This window comes from Lepidothrix coronata, unplaced genomic scaffold, assembly GCF_001604755.1.
Source record: "Lepidothrix coronata isolate B3197 unplaced genomic scaffold, Lepidothrix_coronata-1.0 Scaffold197, whole genome shotgun sequence".
NCBI classification, from domain to species: Eukaryota; Metazoa; Chordata; class Aves; order Passeriformes; family Pipridae; genus Lepidothrix; species Lepidothrix coronata.
Genome location: NW_016690377.1, coordinates 1,176,997 through 1,199,076, shown reverse-complemented (window position 1 = coordinate 1,199,076; position 22,080 = coordinate 1,176,997). Strand labels below are relative to the sequence as shown.

Genomic DNA, 22,080 nt, shown 5'->3' with positions numbered 1-22,080 from the left:
TGTCACTTGGTGCAGCTCTGACCAGCTCAGGGGGAATCAATGGGGCTTAATAGATCCTGCAGCAGTCAGCAAACAGAATAAATCACCCCACCCTCTCTGGTTCACTGCTGGCAGTTCCTCCTCCCTGCCTGCTTCCTTCAGTCCTGGTGTTGCTCCCTGGCTGTTGTCAAACCAGCTGGAACCTGGAAAATAGGCAATACCCATTTAATGAGCTCTGGGACAATCTCTGTTCTGTGTGTTCTCCCTTATTAGTGCTTCAGAGAGTCAAATATTAATTCTTTTTGGTACGGGAGCAAAAAAAAAAAGCTCTTTCTCTTGTAGCTGGTAATCCCTCAGCCAGGTGCTGTGATCTGCTGGAGGAACATCACTGCTGCTCTTCCTCAGGGCCAAAAGGGCTTTGGATCCCTCCAGCTGTCAGGGGCTGCTCCTGTTTCATTCAGTGCACTTGGTAATCAGGTTTTTAAATGTTTCTTCAGTTGGACAGGGAGCTGCCACGTCCTGCTCTGAAATTCAGCAGCAGGAGGAGTTTGTGGCACCTTCCTGAGCGCTGGGTTTGGTGTGACCTTGGTGTGCCTTAAATGTGGAGAAGGTGTGAGACTGATAGTCCTGTGAAGTGGGGCTGGAGCTGCCCTGGGGTGGGTTAATAAACCCTGTCCCCACTGCCCTGTCCTGCCCCTTAGAAATGTCACTGCCTTGGTGCTGAAGTGCCAGATGACAGCAGAGATAAGTGTTTATAAACCTCGGGCTTTCAAAGAAGTGAACCCAAAGCAAACCTTGAGCTTGCTGGACTCTGCTTCTCTTTACCAGGACGATGCTGAGGTGTCTGAGGTGAGACCTGCAGGGTGGTGTGGAATGTGGGATGAGCTGGGGGAGCCAGTCTGAGCAGAAGCTGATCTTAAAATTCATCCTAAATCCTTTCTTAGGAATAAATACTCTCTGAGACGAGGTCTCTGAGTAGCTCTTATCTGAGCATTAGAAGCAACTTGCAGCTCTTCCTGCACCTCCTGCCTGCTTTTGTTGGGGTGGGGTTTTTTTGTGGGGTTTGGGTTTTTTTGTTTGCTTGTTTGTTTTGGGGTTTTTTTTGCTGTGGGTTTGTGGTTTTCATTTTTTCATAATAAAAGGACAGCTGTTGTGCTAAACTATTACTGATAGTTTACTGTTACTGAACTATTACTGTTGAGTGCTCTGCAGAGGTTTGTGGAATACTCTAAAATATCTTTATCACATAATATATGCATATATTTAAGATTTAAAAGTGTTGTATCCAGTGCTATTTTTTCAGATGTTTAACACAGATTTTTGACGTTTTAATGGACTGCTGTAGACGTTCCCAGGAATATCTGCCTGAGTTCCAAGGGTTTATTTACCACTGGAGCCTTTAATGGAAATGTAAAATCATTTCTCTTCTGGGCAGTGCATATTCCATCGCAGGCACATCAACAAAATGCGAAACCCACATAAAATTCAAAAGCTGCAAGTATTCCAAGAGTGGTGAGAGCCTGTTTTACATGGGTCTGGGTATTTATGGGGCTTGCACACACCGAAATGGGAGGTGGAGGATAATGGGGCTGCAGTAAAACAGGCTCTGAGTTATGGCCTGCAATGAATCCTGCTCTGCTCCCAGACAGCAGAGGGGGATTGCTAAATGCAAACAGCCTGCATTTGTACAGGTGCTCGCAGAGCTCGGCTCTTGTGTCTGGAATGGCAATATTTGCTTTACTTTTAAGGGGTGTTAGCTCCAAGTGCAATAAATGGGTTTCATTTCTCACTGAAGACGTTTCACTTCCCAGCCCGAGCCGGGGTGTGTGCTGGGTGTCTCAGCTGTGATTTATCTGTCAGTTAGATTTAGGTTTTCAGCTGCTTTTAAGAGCAATTCCATAATTTCATGGCAAGGATTGAGAACTGTGCAGGTAAGGGTGACACAGGACCTGCTGGGCTGCACTGACCCCCCAGAATGTGGGGACCTGGTAACAGGTCTCTCCATTCTGCAGAACTTCTGCTCAGCTGAAGCTGTTTTGTTTGGCCTGGGACTGCTCTGTAGAACCATTGCTCAATATGCAGAAACAGAGCCTCAGATCTCCTGGCTCTGTTCATATTCTGGCTGAGTGAGGAATAAAAGGGCAGGGGGTTGCACAGACCTGCAGTTCCATGAGCTGGGGGAGCTGGTTGTGCAGCTCAGGTTCATGGTGAGCTTTATTTTTTTATTTTTGCTTCGTTACAATCCCCCTTTTTTTTTTTTTAAATTGTTTCATAATTTAAAATTATTTTAAATACTTATTTCATTATTTAAATAAAAGCTGGGAACATCTGCAGCAGTCCAGGTGCCTCTTGTGCTGACTCTGTACATTTTGCAGCTCTTGAGAGCATTTCAGTCCCTGCTCAGGTGCCCTTTTTTGGGCAGCACCCCTTGGATGCTCTCTCCACAGTGAGGGCACGTGCTGCCTTCCAGGCAGACAAGGGAACTGTGGACGCTGTTTTCTTCCAGCAGCAAAAAAATGTTTGTTTTCCTTCTGAGATTTGACTTGTTGTGAATAAATCAATACAGCCAGGGGGGTACCGAGGTCATGGAATAGAAACGCTGGAGCAAAGCACTTCTGAATTAGATTGCTGAAATGAAAAGAAAAAAGAAGGGAGATAACTTTGTAGTTCCCCTGAATAGATAATTCCTTTTTATACAGACATGTGCTTTGGGGCTTTTCTGGGTTTGATGTGCTGCTTTGCAGTGGTGTGTATTTTTCTGCTCCTGTTTTCAGAAATGTGCTTAATTTTGAATGCTTGAACATGAAAGGATAAGTTATGAGACTTTTATCATCATGTTTATAATTATGCAGATAATTGTGAGAGAGGGTCCTACAAGGATTTGCAGACTTCACTGGGATGTGGGTTTTGACTGAAGGATGTGGAGGAGCATCAGTGCCAACAGCTTTAGGAGAAACCACTAAGTTGTGAATCTGGTGTTCTGTTACATTTAGTTTTCAGTGACACAACGTAAATGTTACACATTTGTTAACTAACAATGTATTTCTTTAAATACAGAGTTTGAGGTTAATTGCTCTTTCCAATATGCACAAAACCGTGAGTCACTGATGGATCCACAGGATGTTTCTGTTGGTGAGAGCTCCCAATTACTTTCTTGAAATTATCATATCTGAAGGGCTGCTGACGAAAAAGAGCAACATCATGTCTTAAAGATCCACCAGAGCTCTTGAGATCAGTCAAATCACAGCCTTGTTTGCTGTGATGGCAGAACAGGCTTTGGTTTCAATTACTGCCGAGCTGCCTGTGATGATTTTCTTATCTCCAGGGATTTCCCATGGATGTGGTTCTGCCTATCAGGATGCCACGTTGGCTAAACACTGCAAACAGCAGTGCCAATAATCTTATCTAAAAAGGGCTTTTTTTTTCAGTGTCAGCAGCACTTTTCATTACTTTCCAAGTGTCTGGGCATTGAAAGCAGGGAAAACCTCCGTGATGTGGCACCAGGAGCACCTTCCCTGCCTTGGGCTCTTTGTTTCTGCCCATCCTAATCCACAGGGAAATTCCTGATCCACAGGAAACATCCAGTGTGGACTGCCTGTTTTAGGCTGAGACCTGGGGGTCACTCCACCCCCTTGGCTTCTGAGTTGTTCAGACACAGAGAAGCTGCAGCTGAGGCTCAGCTGCTCCCCCTCATTGCTGGGCTTTGCAGCCAAAGGACCAGGGTTTGAGCCTCACCAGCATCATTTATTGCTGCTTAGCATAAAATAGCTGGAGCCAGGTCCTGTGTGTGCACTGCCCCCCTGGACAGCTCCCAGCCAAGCCCACCTAATGACCTTTGGGCTCATTAGTGCTGATTCATTCCTCGTTTGTGCATGGCCATAAAACCCAGTTAGTGTCAGACACCGATTCCTCCAAAAATAGGAATAAGGGCAAACTTCTTTGGGATCTGATGATATCTTTAACAATCAGACAGTGTACCATTAGCAGTGGCATATTTAGCAGTGGATCTTCATTGCAGTGATTTAAAATAGCCCGTCTGAGTCAGCTCCTTGCCCACCTTTCCCACTATAAATTGATACCCACGTCCAGGCTGTCACCTCTCCCATTATCCTGATTCTGATTTCATTTTGACTCACCCCCTCCCATGTCAGCCTGTGTTCCCTTCTCTGGGCTTTCCATCACTAGGAACGTTTGGTTGGGGTTCCAGAGCACACAAACAGCACAGAGTGGGCAGAGCTCAGAGGACAAGCCATGCCCTGGAGCTGCCACCAGTGAGGATCTCTCTCGTGGCTTCCCTTGCTGGTGGGGGTTTGTGCAGCCACATAAAGGGAGATAATAACACAGAAAATGGCTATTAGCAGCACTCAAGTTTTCAGATGATCCCTCTTGCAACAACCAAGTACATCCCTTCAAAGCAAACGTTCCTCTGAGCTTCCCCCAGCACGACCAGGAGCAGCCCGGGCTGATTTATGAGTTAGTCAGCGTGTCAGATTTGTGTAATGAGATTATACATTCAATCTAATGAAGGAAAAATATGCTTACCAGCCCAGTGTGACAGCACTGTGATTAAATGATTGGGGAGCAGTGTTCCCTGGGTGGATTAATCTGAGGGATGCAGCAGGTACAGCCGACCTGCTTCCCGTGTCTGCAGCGCTGGGCTGGGAGATGGATGGGGGCTGATTGTGTTGGTGAAACAGGGAAGGGATCATAAAGGGGATGTTTGTATCCACCAGACTGGCCTTTGTTCTGTGTTAAACTCCCACGGTGATTTAGTGCTGCTTGTTTGAGTCCTGGGGAGGAAAGGAAAATAAAAGGAACAATGATTCTGCCCTTTAATGCATCCCTGGAACTGGGGCACTGCCCTGCCCATCTCACCCAGCCCAGCTGTAACACTAAGCAAGACTTCTCCAGCTTGAGTTTTTAGGAGCAGGAGTGTCCTGCTAGGTCTGAGAGGGAGGTAAGGAGGTGTTTGCTGCTTTTCCAGCTGAGAGGGAGACTGTTTAAAACCGGGATCTCGACGATGCTACAAGAAACCTTTGTGTTGTCAGGAGTCAGGTGTTGACCTTTCCCATCTCCAGATCCTGAAGTGTTTATCTTGCATGGAGAGAGCAATTGATTGTCTCTTGAAGAGGAGCTGACATTCTAACTATATTATCTTTGATATATATGTACTCTGGGGATTGACCACACGAGAAAGTCAGATGTTGTGTTTAAAGGGCAGGAGAGGATAAGCCAGAAACAGGGGCACTGAGGTCTTTTGTCTTCTGACCTGCCAAATTATCACGTGTGCCCACAAGAGCTGAGGGCTGTATTTGCTGCTGGTGGGTTTGTATCCTCAAATGAGATCACCAGAAAGAACCAGAAATTGAGTCCTGTGCAGCCAGGTCCTGGGATGTTTGAGTCACACTGAGCAGCTGATGGAGAATTAGTGCATCAAACCATTCCAGAGCCATACCTGCTCTCTGACCTGCTCTCATCTTCAAGGTTTAAATAATAAATGTTAAAATAAATAACTCAGATAAGTTTGGCATTAAAACCAGCCAAGCAAAAGTAATTTCTGCTGCTGCAAATAGGAACATTCTTTAGTCTTACAGGAGGTTTAGCAGCTGTGCAGCCTCCCTCAAAGCTGGCAGAGCAGCAGTGATTCAGAGCCAGGGGAGTGTTGTTTCCTCCTCTGGAAGTTGGGTCATTTTGCTCCTGGAATGTCATGGGTGATGCCTGCCTGTGGAAAGGCCAACACTGTGCTGGTCTGAGGGGAAAAAAATGCTCCTGTGGTCTCACCCTGGGGCTCCAAAGCAGCCCAGATTTTGGGGTGTAACGTTCTGTTCTCGTGGAGGCCACAACTGTCCCCCCTGAGATGGGCAGAGGTTTAACCTGTGCCAGGAGACAGAGGCATGGCTGAGGTGGGATGGGGTTTATTTTTGGAGAAGAAGAGTTCTCTGACACCCATTGTAATCTACGTGGGATGTGGGGTATTAGCTGATCTTACTTTGATAGTGCTGTAAGCTGGTCTTTGATAATTGCTTTCTGTAATTGGAACAAATTTCTGATTATGCTAATTTGGCTGCTGCTGCCACCCAGCTCGGAGGGGCTGAGTTAATCCCCATCTGCCCCTGCACTGCCTTTGCAGATCATTCCCTGATTAGCCTTCCTAAGAAACGATGGGGGTATTTTAATTCTGAGCAGATTGAATTTCAGGGGAAAAAAACCCCAGATATCTTTATACAAACTTATGGTATATTATAGCAAGTTTTAAGTCTGGTTCAATATAGAAACATTTAAGATCTTCAGATGGACTAATTCTTAAAAAGAAAAGGATATAATTCTGTTACAAGCAGCTGTGTGACCTCCACTGGTGACAAAGGAAAGGGAGTTAAATGCTGATGAGTTTTGAGTTTGCTCTTCAGAGGTTGCAGTTCAGGACCCTGCTGCTCATTTCGGTGTGGAGACATTGCAGATGCTTTGTTGCCTTTATTTTCCTTGCTTGGTTTGTGTGTATTTGTGTGGGCTGGATTCTCCCAAAGGTCACATCCCTGCCAGTGTCACCCATCTTTTGTCACCACGAGCCCTTTAAATTTATCCATTCATCCCAGAAGTTCATCCCTTAGTTCTCCATCTTTGAAAGCACCCCCCTGCCGAGGCAAAGGCAGGGAATGGCTCGGAATAAGGCTGGTTTTCTTCAAGGGAGGGGAAGGCTGGAGTGAGGGGAGTGCTGGCAGTGCCATCCACTCTGGATGAGAAGGAGAAGGTGCCGTGTGTCCCCTGGAACAAACCCTGGTTTGATCTCACGTCTCAACACTTTGGTGTTTATGTTCTGCCTGTTTAATGTTCTCCCTTTGCTGTGATCATCATTCCTCTAAAGGCTTTGCTTTAGTGTCAGTGTTTTTCGTTCCCCAAACCTCTCAGTCCCAGCAAACACGGGGAGCAGTGTGTGCTCCCTCCTGGAACAGTGACAGGAATGGGGTCACTGAACCCTCCTGTCCCCAAAATCCCTGCCCTGATCAGAGCCAACATGCAAAATTCATCAATGCACTCGTGACACAGTGAACTCTGGGAGTGCTGGACGTGTTTGTCACTGCTCTGAACATTTCTCTGCACATAAAGTGCTTTCGGTTCTGAGCGCAACCATCGAGTTTCTGTCACTTGATTTATGCTCCTGTGGCTGCTCCGTAATTTAAATTGCATTCCTAATTTCTGTGCTGAAACCCCCTTGGACAATTAGGATTACAGTTAACTGCAGAAGGGAGGCTGAGCAGCAAACAGATTCCTTGGTTGTTCCGTGCCTCAATGTGCTCCAGGAGATGCTGCTCAGGGAAGGGTTTGGCACTGCTGGCACAGGGGAGGTGTCCCTTGGCTGGGGGAAGGAATGGCAGGGAAGGGAGTCAGAGCTGGGTACTCTTTTACCCAGATGTGTAAAATGATGTGTAAAATCACTGTTTAAGTCCATGGTCCTGGTGTGGGATACCCAGAGTCTTTGCCAGGCGAGTCTCCAGCCGTGGTCCGGGATGGGGGGGATGGATCCATCCCTCCCACACCTCCTGTCCCAGCCACCCCTCACCAGTGATGCTCCTGGAAGGGCAACCTGCTGCCTGGCACAGGCTGTAATTGGCTTTGCTGGTCAGCTTTTGCAGCTTTGTTTATAAACTGGAAAATCCACAAATTGCAGCCCATCTGCGCAGAGCAGAGCGCTAATGAGTGCCTGTAGCTCCCGAATCCATAAGCTCATTACCATGAACTTCCAAGTCCTTCCACAAGTTACTAAACAAGGTTATTCATCTGAACTGAGCTGAGAAGGGTATTTGACTCCAGGGCCCAGCCATAACTCCTTCAGGTCCAGAAAAGCCATTAAAATAACTCACATGTCTTCAGTCTTTTAGTAGAATCAGTTGATTTCGCTTCTATTTTTAATTTTTCACTTCTGTAAGAGCAGCTTGCCATGCCTTAACTATTTGTTTTTAATGTTTCAAGTGGAGAAATGCCTTGCAGATGATTCCTGGGGCTGCTCAGAGACGTGTTGGTCGGTGAACTCGAGAAGATGCGTTGAAATATATTATACACAGCATCTCGTGGTGCTTATGTGCCGTGACAGCAGACATTAATGGCCTCTGTTTTAAGGATGTTTATGGAAATTGGGAATCTGTTATGATGACTTGGCTCTTCCACTGTTTGTGGTGTCAAGCAATTTTGTCTGTAGTGTCACTTCAGTGTCTCTTTACTGACAGTTCAGTGTTTCTCTGTTTCTTCTCAAAAAAATAGAATTAATAATACTTCTTATGTGCCATCCCAGTCTAACGTGAACCTTAACTGACAGTTGGCTGCTTGTTTGACCATATAAAGCACGGAGCACCAAGAGCAGTGCTTAGAAATATTTCTTATTCTCTCTCGGTTGAGATTTTCCTCCGTGTTCTTTGAGCAGAGATCAACCTTTCTGAGTTACCAATAAAATAAAGTATTAACAAGATTAATGAGGTGATTAGCCCAGGTGCTGCTGTTTTGAGAACCTCCTTCATGTTCTGCTCTGCTCCTTCCCCGTGCAGGTGGAGTGGCTGAAGAACGAGGAGCCCATCGACTCCAACCTGGACGAGAACATCGACACCAGGGCCGACCACAACCTCATCATCCGCCAGGCGCGGCTCTCGGACTCGGGCAACTACACCTGCATGGCTGCCAACATCGTGGCCAAGAGGAGGAGCATGTCTGCCACCGTGGTGGTGTACGGTCAGTGCCAGGGCTCACCCTGGGCACTGGGCTCTGGGGGCTCTCCCCGCTGCACAGCCGAATCTTTAACACCCCGAATCCCAGGGCCGTCAGGAGGAGTGGTGGTCTCCTATCCCCTGTGGTGGGATTTGTTGCTGGGTGTCTCCTGCCCTCCCTGGCCCGGCCTGAGCCCCGTTCTGTGGTTTTGTTTTGCAGTGAACGGGGGGTGGTCGTCGTGGACAGAGTGGTCCAACTGCAACGCCCGCTGTGGTCGGGGTTGGCAGAAACGCTCCCGGACCTGCACCAACCCTGCCCCCCTCAACGGGGGGGCCTTCTGCGAGGGCATGTCCGTGCAGAAGATCACCTGCACCTCCCTCTGCCCCGGTGAGTCCCCACTGAGGGTGTCACATTGGCTGGGACGGCTTTTGGTGCTGGGCAGAGCTGGGCTTTGAGAGGAAGGAAGGGGGAAATACAGCCCTGCTCAGGCTGGAGCTCAGAGCCCAGTGCAGCAGCAGTGACAGGCACCTGTGGCTCCTTGTCTATGCTGTGATTTACACTGACAGAACCCTCAACAACGAACCAGCAACTGGCTCAGAGTGAGAAATCCTGTAACTGGGGGGGTGAGAATCCTGTAACTGGGAGAAATTTGCTTTCAAGTGTTTAACGCGGGGTTATGGGGGAGAGACGTGGAACAGGCATTCCCGTGGGACCTGGAACCGCAGCAGTGCTGGTGCTGACGCTGGTTTTCCTTCCCCCCCCCGGCAGTGGATGGCAGCTGGGAGGTGTGGAGCGAGTGGTCTGTGTGCAGCCCCGAGTGTGAGCACCTGAGGGTCCGCGAGTGCATCGCTCCCCCCCCCCGCAACGGGGGCAAGTTCTGTGAGGGGCTGGGCCAGGAGTCAGAGAACTGCACCGAGGGGCTCTGCATCCAAGGTGAGCTGGCACCGAGCTGGGGTGGCCTGGGAGCGGGGCTGGAATGGGAATGTGGCACCTGCTGTGACGAGGGAGGTGGGTCCGGGGGGCCGCGCGTGCGGAGCTTGGGATCCGCGGTGGTTCCGGAGCCGCCGGGTTTGCCCGGCACACGCTCTGCCCAGGAACGGTCAGATGACTCCAAAAATCCAAGCACGGGGGGTCTGCAGTGTGTAGCTGTGGCCCCCACAACCTGGCCCATGGGATGTGCCCCTCAGCCTCCTGCCTTTCCTTGCCAGTCAACGGGCAGGGCACCGACAGGGAACTCCTGGTGCAGGAGCTGCTCGAGGTCACAGTTTACTCCATTTGTTGCCTTTAAAGCAGGAGTTAAATACAGGCAAATCTGCAGCTCCCTGGGAAAGGATTTGCCCTTCATGAATGTCTGGAAAGCATCTGGCACTTGGTAGCTGTTACTATCAACAAACAAGTGGGAGCCAGGAAAGGAGCCCTGCAGCTGTGGCAGGGCTGTGCAGGGAGGAATTGGCACCTTCATTCCAGCCCTGAGCCTGCTCCCCGTCCCTGTGCAGGGACTGTCACCTTGCCAGGGGGAATGGCAGCCGTGGGAGCAGTCAGGAGTGCCAGGGCTGAAAGATGTGAGCAGGAATAAGTCTGCTTTTGCTTGATTTTATATTTAACTAGTCCCCTGTCTTTGTTTCTGTGGTCCTATGTTGCCCTGAACTTTCTTTTTTGCCCTGAGATTTGAATATTTTCCTGATGGCAGAGAGCATCCTGTGTGTTTATTCAGGCTTCAGAAATACTTCCACCTGAGACCTTAGATGAGATCTGGTTGGGTTTTGGTGGGAGGGGGTACCCAGCACTCCTGCTGTTTGTCTCTCCTTTCACTCTGTGATCACTCGAGGGTCAGTCTGGCCCTTCTCAGGGGTCACAGGATGGTGCTGAGCTTGTTGCTTGTTTCTCAAGACCACTGTGATATTTACTGCTAATTCCAGCAGTGCATTCCTAGGAGCTATTCTGGGATAAAGCCCTCTGAAGCTTTATTATATAATCAAAGAATCCACAGGCTGGTCAAACGAAATGAGAGGGAGAGGGTCTGTGTGTTTGGGGTTCTGTTCACAGACGTGGCACCAGGACAACGTTATTTTACTTTTTTTATTTTTTTTTTTTTTTAATCATCTGGTGTCTGTGTCCCCTAAAGCAAGGCTGGTTTTCATGGTAAGAAAGATAAAAGCTGCCTTGTAAAATTCCCAGAGGGGAACTCTGTACGTGTCAGTGCATCCCTCCATCCCTGTGCCTTTGTCTGGGTACCCAGGGGAGCTGGGGCAGCTCTGCCCTCTGAGCTCTCTGGGTTTCAAACATCTCATCCCCTCCTCTGGCTGGGCCAGGCAGTGCCAGGGAGTGTCCTGTGGAATCATAAAATCATGGAATGGTTTGGGTTGGAAGGGACCTTAAAGCTCATCTCGTTCCACCCCCTGCCACGGGCAGGGACACCTTCCACCAGCCCAGGTTGTTCCAGCACCTCCATCCCTGCTCCAAAGGCTGTGTTTCCATATGGATTCAGCTGGACTGGAGTGTTCAGTGTCTCCTGGTTCTTCCCCCACCGAGTTTCTCCTTTATGGGTCGAGCTGCACGGGTGTACTTGTGTCAGATTATTTTTAGGACTGTAATTGCTTTCTCAGCTAATAGGAATTGATGCAATTACCCTATTTTTTAAAAATCTTTTTTTCCCCCTGCTCATCTTCCAATATGTGCCTTTCCTGCTCTGCCTCTCCTCCCGTGGGGAATCGTGGAGGAAATGCAGCTCTGTGCTGCAGAAAACTAATCTTTTGGAGGTTATTTATCAGGCACAACTTGTTAACTTTGTTCCTTTCGTGAGGCAAAAATAGAAATGAGACCTTCCTTTGGTTAACCAATAAGAACTGAAATGAAAAAGTGAGGATGAGAGTGGAGGGTGCCAGGGAAGCATCGGGGGGACCCTGAGCTGGCAGAGGAAACCCTGATCCTTGGGATGGATGTTGGAGTCGAGGAAATGGGGATAAAGCAGGGGCAGCCCTTGGGTTCTGTGATCCCTGACAGGAGGATTTGGAACATCCCTGTCCTCCCTTTGCTCCTTGATGCTCTGGATGGATCCCGAGGGTCCAGCCCTGGACTGAGGAGCAGTTGGAAGTGCTTTCCTTCCAGGGAATTTCTTCTCGCCCTTGTAACAGTTGGATAGATGCAAACTTGGGTGCAAAGGAAGAATTGTCTGGGGATTGATCCATAGCAAAGATTGCCAGGGCTGCCAGGCTGGGAGGGAAATGGGGACTGACTCGTGCAAAGGTGCCTTTGGCTCCACACAGCCCCAGTAACTCACTGGTTTCCTGCACATTTGTTCTTCCAGTGTTTATTCCCTCCCAGTAGTTTCCTTCTCCATGGTGGAATTCTCTCTTGCAGAGGTGAAAGCTTTTTCTTTGCCTAATAAAAGAGAGGGGTGGTGTTTTTTTTGTTGTTGTTTTACTTTTATCTGTTCACTTTAAAGTTGTTTTTTTTCCCGACCTTCCAAACCTATCGATTTCTTCTCCCAGCGCCCAGAACACAAACAAACACTTGGGCCATAAACAGCCCGACCCCAAACGTGTGTTACTGATGCAGCAGAAATCCCAGAGAAATTCACTTCCCATTTTCCAACCAGCCCTGGGTTCCTTTGTCAGGCTTTGGGTTATAAATGGTAACTGTAATTATGACAAGGGAGACAGAGAAGCCTCATTTTTGAGAGCTGCAGTCCTGAGAAAGCCAATTTTATCCTATATTTGCATATGTATGGTGGTACACTGGTTCTGTATGTTCTTATATGCACATATAGATGTGATTATTGGGGTGTGTTTAGGTGCATAAATATGGATATACTTTACATTTTTGTATTTTACGAGTTACTTTTAAGTATCCATCACTCACCTTCCCATATATCAAACACACAGAAGTCATTAATTCTGAACTGACTCTTTGCCAAGTGATCCACTGCAAAGTATTGAACTTCCTTCTTGCTGAGATGTAAATAAATAACAGCAGCCAATAGAGCTAATTCAAATACTCGAATTAACCAAGTGAGAAATTACTGCAAAGAAACATCCTGAAAGGGATTTAGAAAAAAATAAGATGAAGAGAAAAATATGGACAACATAAAATATTCATATTGTCAGCAAACGAGGAGAAAATGTTTCATTTATAGAGTGAGACAGAAGCAATATAGGAAATAGATATGCTCCATATAAATTTATTAAGTGCAACTTTCTCTCTCTCTCTCTCTCTTTCTCTCTCTCTCAGATAAAAAACCTCTTCATGAAATAAAATCCCAAAGTAAGTTGTTTTTTTTCTCTTGTAAATATGATTTTTCTCATCTTCTCTGCCATTTGGTTTATTTGTTTAGGATCTAAGTGCCACGGAAGGTTTTATAAAAGGCTTTAGCATCTGCTGAAAGCGTCTTCTGAGCACCTCTGTGATCATAGGCTTTGGTCTAAAACCAGAGAGGTGATCACTCCTTAGCAATTTGTGTCTGACTGGGAGCTCTGCCTGCAGGAATGCTTGTCCTGGGATGGATCTCCTGAGCCCTTCTGGTTAGAAAAAAAAGGAATTAATAGAGGAGTTTGGTTTTCTTGCTCCAGATCCGGTTCCACTCCTGGCTCTGACCTTGCTCAGCTCCCTCCAGCCTTCCTGTCTCACCTGCTGAGGGGGTTCCCGTGTCCAGAATGTCTGGTCACCCTTTCTGGGGGTCCCTGTCCTGCCCCATCCCTGCAGCCCCAGCTGGGGGTCTGGGCTCTGCCCCAGGGAACAGGGGATGGGATGAGAGGGAACGGCCTCAGGCTGCACCAGGGGAGGTTCAGGTGGGGTATTAGGAAAAGCTCTTCATGGAAGGGGTGGTCAGACATTGGAAGGGGCTGCCCAGGGAGGTGGTGGAGTCCCCAAACCCATGTGGACGTGGCTTGGTGGTGACCGTGCTGCTGGTTGATGGTTGGACTTGGTGGTCTTAGGGAGCTTTTCCAACCTTAGTGGTTCTGTGATTCCATGATTTTTGCATTCCTGGCTCTTAATCATTTGTCTTAATCCACTTCCCAAAGTGGAAGTTAGGGAGCTCAGAACCGTGCTGGGGTTGCCTTGGCTGCCTCAGCATTTTTGGGTTTGGCCTGTCTGTGTCTCCTCGAGTCCTCCCCTGCTGGTCCCTGTGGCCAGGCTGTGCCACAGCTTGTGTTCATCTGTGCACCTCCCCTTTCATGGAGCATCTTGAAAGAATACCAGTGAAATCACTTGATTTTCTGATTTATTTAAAAGCAGCTTTAATGGAATTGATTTTAGCCCAGGAGACACCTGGGGAATGCAAGGGCTGTGTTGGAGCTGTGGGCTGGAGACATAAAACACAGCTCGTTGCTGTTCAGCAGAACAGGGCCTTGGTCCAGGCCTCCATGACTCATCAGTGATGCAAAATCAAAGCCAATTATGAAGATAATTGAGAAACAACCTGTTCTACTCAATAACCTCTCACACCAGTCTCTGACTTGTGCTCCTGGTGCTCCAGGACTGGCTCTGGGCGGGAACAGAGCCCAGGCTGGGCTGGGAGGGAGGGATGGAGAGCAGGGAGCATGGGCAGGGCTGGGGCTGCAAGAACCTCTCAGATCTGCTCCAAACCCTGCTGGTGGAGGGGGAAGGGTGTGCCCTGCACAGCTCCTGGAAAGCACTCCTTGTAAATGAGATAATTTAATCAATTACTGTTCCTAATGTACTAAACCGAATGTTTCATTTTCTGCTCCTGCACATCTTAAATTATCTTCAGGTGCTTTATGAAACTTAATCATAGTTAATAGAAACTTCATTACCATCAAATGTGCTTTCAATAAATGTTGTGTAACAGTGTCAGGAGGTGGAGTGAAAAATAGGCTGCAATTACCACAAACATGGATCCTGGAACCCAAATGGATAAAAATCATGGTGCTTTGCCAGAGTCCCTCCCGGCTCCGGGCTGGGAGGATGCAGCTCATTAAATAGTAATTGGTTGGCTATAAATGTTTTCTTTCCTAGTTTGTTTGTTTTTCACTTTGTTCCCTTCTGGGAAAACATAAAAGCAGAAACTTCCCCCCCTCCCCAAATTTCCCACGCTGTCCTTTTTTTCCTTAATTTCTAGTCTTCCACGAGAGGAATTCTCTGTAAGAAAAGAGAGAAAGATGAAGAGATTAAAATTACTTTAAAAAGCCAGCAGTTGTTTCTAAAGAAATACTGACATCCTAAATCAAGAGGGAAGTCTTCCTTCTCATGGGGCTGCGTTCCATGGGAATAATTCAAGGAATGCCATGTCCCTCTTGCTTTGCTCTTTTAACAAAAAGCTGTTTGAAAATCTGCTAAACCCTGAAAAGGAGATCCTTGGCCTCTGGGCTCTGTGTGTTGCTTGGGTTTTGTGGTGGGTTTTTCCCCTTGCAGGGGAACAGTTTTGGGAGCACCTGAGTGACCCTTCCAGGTGTTCCCTGGAACAGAACCACGGTCATTGTCCTAAAGAAAAGGAAACTCAGAAAGAATAACTGTAAGAGGCTTTAATCATAGAGTTTATAGAGCAGTGTCAAAGTCAAGTTCTGGGCATACCCAAAAGTATTCACCAAAAAGAAACTTCTCAGAACAATTTTGCTTGTTCTGGTTGTTTTGAATTCCGTGTTGTCCCTCTGCTCTTTAACCGGGTACAAAGTTATAAAAGTGGAGGTAGAAAAGGTAATTCAGATTTTCAGCCCTTTCCTGCTTTGAAGTAATGCTCAAAATGGAAGCCCTAAAGATGCTCTGTGGTGCAGTAACCACAACTCTCACTCTGCAAAGAACCCACTTGCTGCTGGGTTTCTCCTCCCCCTGGGCATCCATCACATCCCTTCTATTGCCTCCTTGTTGCACTCATTACCTGCCAAAATTATGTCAACAATAGAGTCTCATAATTAATTCCCTGTAACAACAGAGCAACTTGGGAATAGTAAACTGGAAGAAATAGAAGTGTAATCAGTGTCTGTGCTTCCCTTTCTGCACCTGATCCTGGAGAGTAAAACCAGTGTGGGATTGAGGCTTTGGACTGGGGTTTGGGTTGTCTTGGTGTGACCCTCTGGGTTTGTGTTTCCTTGTCCTGTCTCCCATCTCCATCCTCAGTCTCATTTTACACTGTCAGCTCCCAGCTGACTCTCTGCAATTCTCAGCTGCACCAAAAATGCTTAAAATTCTCTTGACAACATTTTTCAAGGGGGGGAGGGGGTCTCATGAAAAAAAATGCTTCAGGAAAAAACCTTTCTCTCTAGTAATTGGTTCAGTAGAACAGTGTGGCAATTGAATTGTTCTGAGAAGTGGGATCAGAGCTATTTTTAAGTTTATTAATATGATTTCCCGTCCTGACCTGCCACAGAAGGTGGATTTCTTCTCAAAGCTGATATTTGCAGGCAAATTTCACGATTAATTTTTTTTTTTCCCCTTTTCAGCAAGTTGTGAACGTGTTAAAAGCAGGACCCTTTTCAGTCTGAGGTTATTTGGAGATGCAGCAGAATTTTCTTGGCTAAATAATGGTTCTCATAAAACTGATTCCAAGGCATTTGTTTTGGGCTGAAGGGGGTGCTGGGTTTCCTCTGCTGCCTCGGGTGAGGAACAGCCTGTGCTCAGCCCCTCCCCAGGACGTTCAGCTCGGGGTGTTGTCGCTTGTCTGACGCTTGTTTTGCATCCCAGGGAGGTGCCAGGCCGAGGAAATGCTGCTGGAGGTGCTCATTTCTTTCATTGCTTTCATCCCAACCCTTCTGAAGTTCCGGGATCATTTTAAAAAGCTCAGCTAAAATAGAGTTATCTGACTTTCCGCAGGAAAGTGCAAGGCAAGCCTCCTCCCAAACAGTAATTAAGTAATTTCAGTAATTGGCTATTTATTAAACGCTGATTTTTAACTTTCCGCCCTATTTCTGTGCAGTGCAGCTCGTTTAAGGGTTCTGAGCAGTCTGGATTCCCCAGTTATTTTTTTTGTCGCTGTCATTTGCTGTAAATAAATGCAGTTTGTGTTCCTGGGGCCTCTCCCGTGCCAGGAGGAGCCCCCCCAGCAGGGAACAGCTGATGCCCAGGGTGAACTCGTGGCTCTCTGCCCCCAAACTGGAGCTGGCATTGAGGGAACCGTCCAAGGACCCACTAAGGGCACTTGCCAAGTAATTTAATTTCATGCTACGCTGTCCCAAATCCCAGCAGACCTGGAACAGCAGGGCTGGATATTTCAATTATGGAATATTGCAGTCTTCATTTGGATCCGTTCTGGCAGAGCAAGGGATTCTTTTTCTCTGCTGTCAGAGTTTGGAGTCGTAGAAAACTTGGTTGTGGGTTCGTGCGTGGGCACAGCCACGGGGAAGGTTCAGTTTCCAGCCTGATTTTAAAGGCTGAAGGGGCTCCCAGGGATGTTTGGGGGGTCTCCTCAGCCCCTCCCTGAGCTGGGGCAGGATGGAGTGTTCCTTCCTAAAGCTCACACAGCAAGGAGGAGGAGAGGGAAATCTGCACTCGGGTTCTTCAGGGGATCCATGACCTCTTGGGTTAGCTCCAGAATCCAAACCTAGAACTTGCATGTCCCTGGAAGAGCCAGCAGGAGATGAAAGCCCTGCCGAGCCCTCCTGGCTGCAGCTCCTTGTGCTCCCTTTGAGGGCTGAGTTCCACACTCGAGTGATCTCCGGGGGACTGGAGTGGGAATCGATGGCCCAGCTCAGCCAGGAGCTCAGAGGGACGAGCTCTGCTGCTCTCACAGCCCAGCTCTCCCGTTGTAAAACCTGCAGGGGCCACGGAGGCCCCCCTGAACCAGAGGAATCTCTGCTGTGTGCAGTGACCCCTCAGGAACCTGCTCCTGCTCCCGGGTGGTCGCTCCCCAGCGCTCTCCGTGCTCCCGGGACCTGCTCCCTGCCGGCATCTCCCGCTCCTCTGTGGCTGCCCAGAGCCCCCCCTGCTCCTTCCAGCCGACACTCCTGACCCTGTGCCCTCTTGTTCTTCCCCCAGATCTGGAGACTGCCAGTGACATCGCGCTGTACTCGGGGCTGGGGGCAGCAGTGCTGGCCGTGGCCGTGCTCGTGGTGGCCGTGACGCTCTACAGGCGCAGCCAGAGTGAGTACGGGGTGGGGGGGTGCCATTGATTCCTTCATTGATTCCTCTGCGCTCCCGGGAGGCCTCCAGGCATTTCATTTGAAGGCAGTCAGACAAGGTTAGTGCCGTGGTTTCGTGTTTTCCTTCCCCCCAGAGCTCCCACTGCATGCAGACACTCGGGGAGGGCGTCCTGCAGGGACAGGACCTGGTGGTGGGAGCTGCCTTTGCCACTGCCCTGCCCTGGCAGCTTGGGCAAACACAGAATCCTTCCTGACCACGCTCCAGAGGCTCTAGAAACCCTGTCCCCAGCTTTTACACTGACTTAGGAAAAGCCCAGATTGAACCAAGTCAAAGCAAACCCAGGCAGCACTGTCTGTGCTTCCTTCCTAGTCAGGAACTTCTTCTTTACTCCAGTAAGAGTGGTTAGTTATTGATAATTTGAGAACTGATAGTTAGCTAGTTAGTTACTGATAATTTCAGAACCCCAACTTGCAGGTTGTAGCACTGAGGTCTGTGGGAAATAAATGGGTGTAAAAACCCCCTGAAGCCCCAAAAACCCCCTAAAGCCCCCAAAACCCCACCAGTGCCATGAAACGTGGACAGAACATTGAGTGAAAGCAGCTCTGGTGTTTTCTGGAATGTTATTTCCTTTGGACAGACAGGTGGGGAGGGACAGGAACGGTGATGAAAACAGAATGTTTCCTGGTTCTGTTCTGCCATTCTCCCCAGCCCGGGCTGCCTGCAGTGGGTGGTGTGTTGGTGGGGTGTGAAAGCAGCCCCATGTCTCTGTTCCCTCTGCAGAAAAGGGAAATATGGTGCAGAGTTTGTTTGGGGCCTTATTTTTTTTTTATGTTGTTGTTTTTACAGTTTCTTTCTGTCGTGGGAGACATCCCTCACCGAGCAGGAGTTGCAAGGCACTGGGAAAAGGGCTGGGTAGACAAGGATGTTTGAAGGAGGTTCAGTCATTCACTGCTGAACCCAAGCCTTTAATTAGAGCTGTGCAGTTCTCAGTGACTCTCACACGGGGACTTTTCCTTTGTGGTTCAGTTTAAATCTTGTTTTGAGTCTGGACAATTGTTCATTTGACCCAGTGTTTAAAGCCATTAGTTCTGGATGCTCTGAAAATACCTGAGCACACCAATCCCTTAACTTATTAGTTCAGTTTCAGTAACTTTGGGTTCTCTGTCTGTGGGGCTTTTAAATGAGAGTATTTGTAAACTATACAGCAGAAAAAAAAAGGCCAGTTCTCTGTTCAGTTTGCTGAGAAAAGAGAGCCCAGTCCTGACCAATGGGCAACAGATTAGTGTGATCCAAACTTTATTCTTTGGAGAAATGTGTTTATAGTGTTGGCAAACTATCCTGCAGTCCTTTAAAAGGGATCAGGTTTTCAAGGATCCAGTATAGATAATTTCCAGAAAAATAGTTACCTTGGAAAACTTGGATTTACAAAAACTAAGCAACCGACTGAACAAAAAAATCCTGCCACAAAACCAAACAAGAAAACCAAACAAAAAAGGATTCGGGCCCTAAATCCATCCATTCCATTCCTTCCCTTTTTTTTTCAGAGTGTTCTGTGAGCTTAAAGGCCTCTAAATGAATAACTGTGGTATTTTTCCCCCTATTACTCTTGTCCCACTTTCTTTTCAGCCTGGTTCCCCTCAGGCAGGAAGTTATCATTTGGTGTGAGCTCACAGAAAAGGTCTGCAGGAAGCTCTGCTTTCACCCGGGGGGGTTTGATGTAAGGGGGAGAAAAAAAAAAACAGAAAAACCAAGAAAGGAAAAAGGCAAACACACAAACTCGAATCCAAGACAAAAGGAAGCTCCTTCTTGGGTTTCTGCACTCTGGAGCTGCCTGGAGTGTGGAAAACAGTGATGTTGGAGCTGCTGCCTGATGGGGTTTTGCTCTTTAATGTTGCCTGATGTGATTTGGAGCTCAGAGAGCGTGAGGAAGGAGGAGCAGGTCACTGAGCAGACGGGGAGGGCTCAGGAAGGGGCTCCCGAGGGGACATTCCCGAGCAGTCACGAGCTCCCTGCTCCTCCCACAGGTAACTCCCTGCTCCTGAACTCCTCCATGCAGCCCGACCTGACCGTGAGCAGGACCTACAGCGGCCCCATCTGCCTGCAGGACCCCCTGGACAAGGAGCTCATGACGGAATCGTCCCTGTTCAACCCCCTGTCCGACATCAAGGTCAAGGTGCAGAGCTCCTTCATGGTGTCCCTGGGGGTGACGGAGCGGCCGGAATTCCACGGGAAGGCTCATCCCGGGACCTTCCCCCACGGGAACGTTCCCCACCGAGCCTTTGGGACCGTGCAGGGCAGGAACAAGGCCGTGTACATCCAGAACCTGGCCTCCATCTCCACCTCCAGCGAGCTCAGGACCACGGCCCTTTTCGGCCACCTGGGGGGTCGCCTGGTGGTCCCAAACACAGGTGGGTGGATCCTCCCTCCTTCAAAGCACGTAAAAGAATTATTTCAGATGAGCCTGCCTGGTGTAGTGTTTTATAACTAAGTTTTTTAAAAAAAAAAAAAAGGCGAGGAAAGAAGAAGTGGGGGCTCCCTTTAATGCAGATTTTGGGAAGTAGGGCATGTTGCCCACACAGGAGATGAGTGATCAGAAGAAAGCCTGGGATGAGGAGGAAGGAGGCATTATGCCTATTTGAACTGTTTTAAATTACTGCCTCTCTTGAAGTCTTCAGCATGAAAGTCACACTAATCAAAGCTGCTGCTTGCTTGGATGCTGATCCAAGGGAAGGGCTCCCCGGGAAGGGGGTCGGTGTTGGATCAGCATCTCATCTGATGGGCTCACATTCCAAGCAGCCTCTCCAGCTCCCAGTGCCAGGCTGGTGCTGAGCCCGGGGTCAGCAGCACAGGAGGAGCAGCCAGCCCTGGAGAGCAGCCCCTGTGGGGGATTTTGGGATCAGCCCCTGCTGCCTTCCTGCTCTGCTCTTCTCTCAGCATCAAAGCTGGGCGGGTTCCCAGAGTGGGGCACTTCAGAGTCAGCAGCATCCTGGGGCTGGGCTGGGCTCTGAGGTGCTCAGTTCACATTGCTGGAGGAGTGGAGTTTGTTTTGTGGCTCCAGAGTTCTGTGAGATGTGTTTTAGATGGACAGAGCTGTTTGTTGAGGCAGCTGAGCACACCCAGCAGCAGGTTGGACTGGAGGAGAGGGTGTTCAGCCCCCAGCCCTGCTGGACCACGTGGCTGCGTTTGCACCTTGCTGGAGAAATTTCCTTTTCCAAAAAGGCAAAGGGAGCAGAAAAAGCCAGGTACCCCCCTTGGCACTCAGGGCTGTCACCATCTTTGAAACTCTGGTGAACTTCACTCACTCTAAATTCAACTGTTCTCATTTCCCTGGTGTGTCCAGGCCTTTCTCTTGCTCTCTGGTCGAACTGAATGATTCAGAGCTTTATCCTTCATGTTTCATCAAATGGGCACTTCAAAGGTTACCATAAAAAATGTGGTTTGTGTTTAGAGAAGATTGATAGCAATGTGCAGGTGAGGGATGCACCACTAGTGCACAATCATGCACAACACATGGAGAGTTTTAATTTCCTCCCAGATTGTTTTTATGCTCAGGAATGAACGTTACAGAGGCACTAAGTCAGTTAAGGCATAAATTAAGAATTCCCTCACGCTGTATATTTAGCTACTTTATATAATGGTAGTCCCATCAATTAGATTATTTAAATATGTATTTGGTCCACTTGCAGTTTATGTAATTCTGCCTTTATGTAAGCCCATCCTTGCTGGCCAGTTGTGAATTGTGGTGTGATCAGGTCACTGCTTTGCTGAGGTTCTGAACTGTGTGACATGCAAAGTCAAGCACATCCTTCCTCTCCTGAGGGTGTGACCCAGCAGTTTGATTTCAGTGGAAAGCTTCCTTGTTAACCTCTGATTTTATCCTGGTGGAGAAAAAGGACGATGGGATCACTTGGATTCGTGAGTTACCATGTGTAGGAACAAAAAGGTGATTCCTCATGATCCTGGAATTATCAGCTTTGATTTCAGAGTTGGAAAGGGGCAAAGAGCTTTTGAGAGGCTTTTGGGGGAAAAAGATGTGTTTTCCTTTAATGGAAAAATAATGTCTTTATTTCCTGTAGTAATGCATTTTCCTTTCATCTGATGATGTTGCAATCAGGAGCTCAGTTTTGGAGGAACATTCCTGTGCTGGGCACCTCTGTAGGTGTCCATCAGGGGGTGTGGGGAGTGTTCTTTGCATCCTGTGCCTTTCCCAAAGGGAAGTTCTGCCTTTGCTCTTTTGTAGGAGTCAGTCTGTTGATCCCACATGGAGCTATTCCTGAAGAGAGTTCTTGGGAAATCTACCTTGCCATCACTCAGAAGGAGTCCAGGTGAGAAGATTCTTGTCAGATACTTCATCTCCATAACTCAGCCAGCAGG

General features: G+C 48.2%; 1 protein-coding gene across 1 annotated transcript in view; it reads left to right on the top strand.

Moving 5' to 3' along the window:
• UNC5D (unc-5 netrin receptor D) overlaps nucleotides 1–22,080 on the top strand; it is a gene marked incomplete at its 5' end in the record, with an annotated part of 46,871 nt that overhangs the window by 14,268 nt on the left and 10,523 nt on the right. The window contains 6 exons of the mRNA XM_017831938.1: nucleotides 8,517–8,697; nucleotides 8,893–9,060; nucleotides 9,442–9,606; nucleotides 17,602–17,706; nucleotides 19,731–20,114; nucleotides 21,947–22,031. Of these exons, the coding sequence (XP_017687427.1) occupies nucleotides 8,517–8,697; nucleotides 8,893–9,060; nucleotides 9,442–9,606; nucleotides 17,602–17,706; nucleotides 19,731–20,114; nucleotides 21,947–22,031 (1,088 nt within the window). The remainder of the gene's footprint in view (nucleotides 1–8,516; nucleotides 8,698–8,892; nucleotides 9,061–9,441; nucleotides 9,607–17,601; nucleotides 17,707–19,730; nucleotides 20,115–21,946; nucleotides 22,032–22,080) is intronic.